Source organism: Syngnathus scovelli, chromosome 21, assembly GCF_024217435.2.
Source record: "Syngnathus scovelli strain Florida chromosome 21, RoL_Ssco_1.2, whole genome shotgun sequence".
In the NCBI taxonomy this organism is placed as follows: Eukaryota; Metazoa; Chordata; class Actinopteri; order Syngnathiformes; family Syngnathidae; genus Syngnathus; species Syngnathus scovelli.
In genome coordinates this window covers 5106376-5113095 of record NC_090867.1, presented here as the reverse complement: position 1 = coordinate 5113095, position 6720 = coordinate 5106376, and the positions used below count along the sequence as shown (strand labels likewise).

The following is a 6720-nucleotide window of genomic DNA, read 5'->3' as shown; positions in this document are numbered from 1 at the left end:
GGCCTGCTGAGAGATCTAAAGGCGAACATCCATCAGGCAGCAGGGGAGGAGGGAAAAATGCCTCAACGCACTTCGACAGGGCTTTCTAAGCAGGGGGAGGCAATGACCCCCAAGGTTATTGTAGCGATGAGTGCAACACCGCTGCTCCCCAACGCCTCTCCATAACCGTCGACGGGCTGCGGGATGACGGCAATCAACTTCGGAAATGTTGGGGACCGGTTTTGTGTGCAGTCATTTCACAGTGTGAGTTATGATCACAATAACATCCAGGAGTGTGTCCTTCAGGGCGATTATGACGGCGACAAAGTGATACGGGAGGATTGAGGCACAGATGGCGATTACCAGTTATTATTGCTCTTTTATAACCCAACTTCAAGAAACTAGGAAGAGAACTAATTGCATCAAAGTTTTTTTTTTTTTTTTCATGATCAGAACGGGTACAGTTGGGTGTTGGAGATGGAACAAAATGGAAAAGAAGAGAGTATAATTAAAAAATAGCATTTTATTCAAACAAAATGCTTACCTACAAGAGCGGCGCAATGGGCTTCTGTAACAAAAATAAAAGCTTGACAGTAAATGAAATTTGTGATTGTTTATAACTGTTTTTCCTTAAAACCATGTTATAGTTGAAAATCTGTAACAAAATGATTCCGATACAAAAATAAATACACAAAGGATTTTACAAAGTGGCCCATTCAGCATGATAATAAAAAGTCACTTTAGCAATTATTCATGATGGATATCGAATAAATACCCAAACCTTTTTCCAACCTAAGTAAAAGACTGGCACGTCGTCTTTTTTTTGTTTTGTTTTAGAGCCAAGGATGCCACGCAGGGTCCATGCGACATAAATTGTCCAGGCTGTTTGCGGCAGCCACCAAAGTGTTGACTTTACTCTCGCCTCCCTCGAACTGCGCCAGGTTGTGCAGGCGGGTCATGATGGCAGTGACGGCTTTCTGGACCAGCGACACCAGCTGCTGGGAGTCCATGTTTTCTGGCTGGCCAGCCGGCGACAGTGGCATGGACGTGTCCTCCTGGGTTTTCTTGTGCCAAGCGATGATTTCGTCGCGCAGGACAGCTTTCAGGATACCATCCACCTGGCAGAAAGCAAAGACGTCAGCTTTGAGAAAAAACAACAACAATTGTTTACTTGTAAAGGCCGAGAGAATATTTCCAACCATTCTTTAGTGGTTTGACTTGTTTGATTTGGATCTTGATCCTGTTTGGAGAACCAATGACCTCTAGCTGACCGTGGCACATTTTCAGTGTCTCTCAAAATTTTGAGGCGTTACCATAAGTGTGGCTGCGAGCTGCCCACATTAAGCCGGATTCCGAGTTAATTCGATAACCGTGCGGGTTTATCTCAAAGTCATCATTATGTGTCTGAGAATGCTGTTTACGTGGGCACAATGTGCCAATCTGGAATGAAGCGTTTCCGTTGGCTGTGTGTTTTAAGATGAAAACAACATTTTAAAAAAAGACTGTTTGTCTAAAGCCAATGTCAAACAAACACGTAAAGCAGATTCCAATTTAGGGTGGGGAGAGCTGCGTGCGCCGTTAGCAGCTCATTATGGTGACCAAGACTTAAAATACACAACCAGTTCAACCACCGCGGGACCACAACAGCAATAATCATCACCTAACTAGGTACACAATACACACACTGTTCGCTTATGCTTCCGCTTGGTTGCTAAGCTTGTTTATCTGGTTGGTTGTGATGATTGCCACATCCCCGGAGACGGCGGGAGCCTTGACGAGTCTGCGTGCTTGTGTTCCTGTGTGTTAGCATGTGAAGATTTCCGCTTCCCTCCGTAAGCTTCAGCAAAACCGCCACATGGCCGTCGTTACCGCCCCGCTGGGTTATGTGAAGTAAAACGCAGCCTGCTGCTTATTCATTGCGCTGACTTTGTTTAAAACAAACATTTTGTCAAGACTCGAAAGGTGCTGGAGAAGCATTTGGGTGGACTATAAAAGGCATAAAATAGCAAACCAAAAAAAATAAAAAATAGAGGGGCACCGACCTTAAAGTTGGGTTGCGCGAAGCACCGCGCCACAGCGATCATAGAGGCGGTGAGCGGCCCAGAAACGCCGATGGTTGTCAGGAACTCGGAGATGTTCGGCGTCAGGCGGAAAGGAACCGGTCGGTTGGCGTCCAGGTCACCCGTGGCGTCGTTGATGTCGAAGCGGAAGTACGAGACGTTGAGCTTGCCGGTGTCCTGCGAGCGAGAGCGAGGCGTCAGCCGTGTTGCGCAACCCGGGGTCGATATTGAGTGAGTTGCGCGTCAACCTTGAGCTGATAGAACACTTTAGGGAAGGGTGGCTGACAAAAACAGGCTGCGAGCTGTTATTGATCAGTCCTCTCAGACACGGTAACACGTCAAAGTATCAGCGGCTGAACATCTATAATCCTCATTTTCGCTCTCACTGCCTTCCCGCTCGGACTTCGATATATACAGGCCGAGTTTGCATTTATGAGCGAGATGCCGCCATTCCGCTCATAAGCTCCCTTATATGAAGGGGCGAGCAGCTCTGACAGCTTTACGGCCAAGCAGTTCCCTACAGCTCGTGCCGTCTGCTCCGCCAGGCCCCCGCGGCGAGCCTCGGGGCAGTGAGTAGAGAAAGCCGCAACCCCCCCCGCAGCGTGCTCTGGTCAGACTGCAGACAGTGATCAGAAGACTAAATCAGCATTGGTTTCATTTGAAGGGCCTGCTGGGAAATGAGATACAGGCCTGAAAAGTGCTCATAGTTCCTTGACCTAAAAAAAAAAAAAAAAAAGTCTGGATCCCTGCAATATGTCAATTAAGTCTTGCTGACAAAAGCGATGGCATTCATGCATTCATGAACTCCACAAGGGCGGGGCACAAATATGTGGCGCTGATGTCCTGTCCTTGCAAACTCCAGCTTGGCGCACACTCCGCACCGTAATCCCCCCGTGTGTCTAATGGGATCTGCCGAATGGAACAGGCAGAGTAGGGGCTTAATACCGGCGCTTAGCTGCCCGAAGGAACGCCTGTCAGCAAAGGGCGATTAGGATCAGAGGGGCGGGGCGGCTGACTGACACAATCATCTTTAATAATGACTTAGGGGGAAAAAGCTGGCTGAGGACCTTGAGTGAGGACTGAGAAGCAGATGCGCTCACACACTCACACACACACAAATGCAGCCTCTTCAAATTGAAACATCTTCCGAGCGTTGGCGCGCGGAGGGACTGCGTTGAACGTTCTGTCAAAACATCCGCCGTATTTACAGCGGCTGTTGACTGATAGACGTTAATGTGAATGTCGCAGGGGGGAGAGGGATGAGTCATGAAGACGGATACAGAGGAGGGTAATGGTCATCTCAGCGCATCTACACAAATGTGCGGCTGTCTATTAAATTAAGGTGCATGAAGCCTGCATGCCCTTGAAACAATTTGGAGTGGGTGACTCATCAATTTCACTGATTCATTTGTGAATACTACTGAGAAGTGACGCAAATCCCTGAAAGGGGGGGGGGGGAAGCTTCATTTGGTTTGACGAATTTATGTCATAATACCTGAGCTATCTGCAGCATCTCCGGGTTGAGCCGATTCAAGTGGAGCATGAACTCAGCCAGGCCGATGAGAGCCAGCTGGATGGTGAACATTTTGCGGAAGGTCCAGTAGTCGGTGGCGTTGGGGAAAGTATGGAGGGCCCACTCCTTGAGCATGCTGCGTGGTACCATGTTGCCCTGGACCTCCTTCAGGATGTCTCGTAGGACCTGGTGGGTCAACAAAGGTTACACACAGTCGAGAGGAGACCTAGCGTGATTCTACCTCCATACCTGATGGCTGGCCTGCGTGCCTCTGGCTTGCACGGTGGCCAAGCGATCGTAATATCTGGAAATAGGGTTGTCGTGTTCGATCCCCTTCTTGGCACAACGCTGCTTGTAGATTTCTACCAGTGACAGAGACGAAGGGTTGTCCTCCACGAGCCGCATCTGAGGGGACACCGCCACCACTCTCGGCACTAGAAAAAAAAAAAAAAAGAGAGAGAGATGAGGGGCAGAGGAAGGAGGCATCAAGTCAGTCTAAACCGAGAAGGCTGCGGGTTTAACCGCGCAGTCAAAACAAACCTAAACATTTACAACACTGGCCGTGCCTGATTGAAGGAATTGGCTTGGAACCCACGGCTGAATTCCGTATCCTTACTTGCCCCTTAAATAAACCAATCAAGAGCATAAATGGAGAGTAGGCAAACATCTGAGCGGAGGCGAACCACAGGGGGGCGGACGGTGTGGGAGGACAGAGCGGGCTTGAGACGGAAATGAAATTGTGTGTGCTCTGCTTGAGGCTGACAGCCAGAAAAAGAAATGAGCGGAGTGCAGTGTTCTTGATATCCAAAAGTGTTGACTTACAATGACCACAATAGCAAAGCTTATTTTTCTTAGCATGTCTATGGCATTTGTCATTGCTTATTAGCACAAAGCTAATTTATTATCTGAACTTTGTCACCCTTTTTTCCGTAGTCCTACCAGTAAAGAAGAGGTGCCTTTTGGTGGTCTCCTTTCTCTTCTCCAGACAAGGGTTGAGGAGTCGAAGGAGCTGCAGAACCCTCTCCTCGCGTCGGGATTCGGTCAGGCAGGCGTCGTTCATCACCAGGTAAGGGTAGATCTTGCCGTTGTGCCCGCGAATGTAAAGGCGCCGTGCTGCCGTATTGTGCTTCTGGACAATCTCCACTCTCGGCATGAACCTGAGGAGAGGAACCGTGAGCAAATCACATATGTCTATATATAGAAAATCAAAAAATGCGGAGTGGAATTTTCCAGTGCTAGTCACCTGGCAATTTTGATGTAGTAGTGCGTCGGTTTGGGCATGAGGAACTCCCCGGGGATCTCCACCTCTGCAGTCTGAGCGGAGAAATTGCTGAGGAAGCGGCATTTCTCCTCAATGAGGAAGAACTTGGGCAGCTGCTTGGTCTTAGCCTCCAGGATCTTGATCCATTTCTTGAGCTTGGAGATCAGATTGTGGAGTTTCATGGAACCTGGCACGCTAAAGTCAAAGTCTGGTGGGAGCGGAAGACAAACAAAAACAAGAAGTTAGCCCTCAAGCGAGACAACAAACAACAACTGATGTGTTTACCCAGAGGCTTGCTAACACCAAAATGTGAACACGAGGCCTCGGTGACCTTGAGAAATGCAAACCTTCCGGACTGCTCCATTGGAGCTGATCTCAGCTGCCAAAAGTACACGGCTGGAACACGAGTGGGCAGCTCCCACGTGTGCTTGTGCATGTGTGACCGTTAACCTTCCCCGGAGCTGCGTACCCCCCGAGCAGTTATTAAAAACATAAGCCCTCTTCCACATTAAAAGAAATACAAATACCGTATTTGCCGGTGTATAAGTCGACTCGGTGTATAAGTCGACCCCCTAAAATTCGACGGAAATTTACGATTTTATGATATATCCTTTGTATAATTCGAGCTCAATTGTTGCATTATATTAAACTTCAAAATTCAATATGCGAAATTTATTGACGAAATGTGTTCAAATTCCGGGAGGCCGTGCGCATGCGGCTGTTTATAAGCACCGCGGAGGAGATCGCGGAGCCTCATTCGACTTCCAGCGGCCGGCGAGCTCGCGCACGCCGCCCGGCACCACCGGGAGGCCGGAAATAGCTCCAAGCCGAGCGGATCGGCACTTTATAAGCACCGCGGAGGAGATCGCGGAGCCTCATTCGACTTCCAGCGGCCAGCGCACTTGCGCACGCCGCCCGGCACCACCGGGAGGCCGTGCACACGCGCCAAGTGGCCGGAAATAGCTCCCGCCGAGCGGACCGGCTCTTTATAAGCACCGCGGAGGAGATCGCAGAGCCTCATTCGACTTCCAGCAGCCGGCGAGCTCGCGCACGCCGCCCGGCACATCCGGGAGGCCATGCGCACGCGCCAAGTTGCCGGGAATACCTCCCGCGGAGCGGATCGGCTGTTTATAAGCACCGCGGAGGAGATCGCGGAGCCTCATTCGACTTCCAGCAGCCGGCGAGCTCGCGCACGCTGCCCGGCACAGCCGGGAGGCCGTGCACACGCGTCGGGCGGCCGAAAATAGCTCCGGCCGAGCGGATCGGCACTTTATAAGCACCGCGGATGAAATCGCGGAGCCTCATTCGACTTCCAGCGGGCCGCGCACTCGCGCGCGCCGCCCGGTTCTAAAGTGTTCGCCTCGGCTGGTTCCCCATGTCGGCAAGTGAAAATTCGGCCTCTTCCCCTGGAAGTCCGGCCAAGTTTGGCGAATATTTTCTAAGTGCCAACGACTCAACCGCCGTAAAGTGTCCGCCTCGGCTAGTTCCTCCGGTCGGCCAGAACAAGTGAAAATTCGGCCTCTTCCCCTGGAAGTCTGGCCAAGTTTGGCGAATATTTTCTAAGTGCCAACGACATTCATTTAGACATGGCGATTGAATGTTTACGTACCGGTAGTTATTGTCGTTGCTTGACGCGCGATGACTCACATTCGCTCAATACCCAGTACTTCCCCCTAGCAGTCATCGTCGCTGCCTGCCTTTCGATGTCCGTTATTGAAGTGAGAATATTTGAAATTGTTGCTGAGGATGCGTGTTAATGCGACGAACGCTTTATAATGATTCAGTTTCTCGCTGTTTGATGAGCCTGACGGACGCACACCCACGCACAATGAGATGCATGGGAAACAGCCTTGGTTACCATCACATTTGAAGCGATGAATACGAAGTTAAATTTTATGACTCGGTGT

General features: G+C 50.2%; 1 protein-coding gene across 2 annotated transcripts in view; it reads right to left on the bottom strand.

Moving 5' to 3' along the window:
- Positions 1 to 484: 484 nt before the first annotated feature.
- The window catches only part of trrap (transformation/transcription domain-associated protein), a 41622-nt gene continuing 35386 nt past the window's right edge, over positions 485 to 6720 (bottom strand). For both annotated transcript variants that reach the window (XM_049758493.1, XM_049758494.1), the window contains 6 exons: positions 4796 to 5021; positions 4492 to 4709; positions 3802 to 3986; positions 3535 to 3738; positions 2022 to 2216; positions 485 to 1097 (listed from right to left, as the gene is read on the bottom strand). In XM_049758493.1, coding sequence (XP_049614450.1) covers positions 813 to 1097; positions 2022 to 2216; positions 3535 to 3738; positions 3802 to 3986; positions 4492 to 4709; positions 4796 to 5021 — 1313 coding nt within the window. In that variant the 3' untranslated portion in view covers positions 485 to 812. The remainder of the gene's footprint in view (positions 1098 to 2021; positions 2217 to 3534; positions 3739 to 3801; positions 3987 to 4491; positions 4710 to 4795; positions 5022 to 6720) is intronic.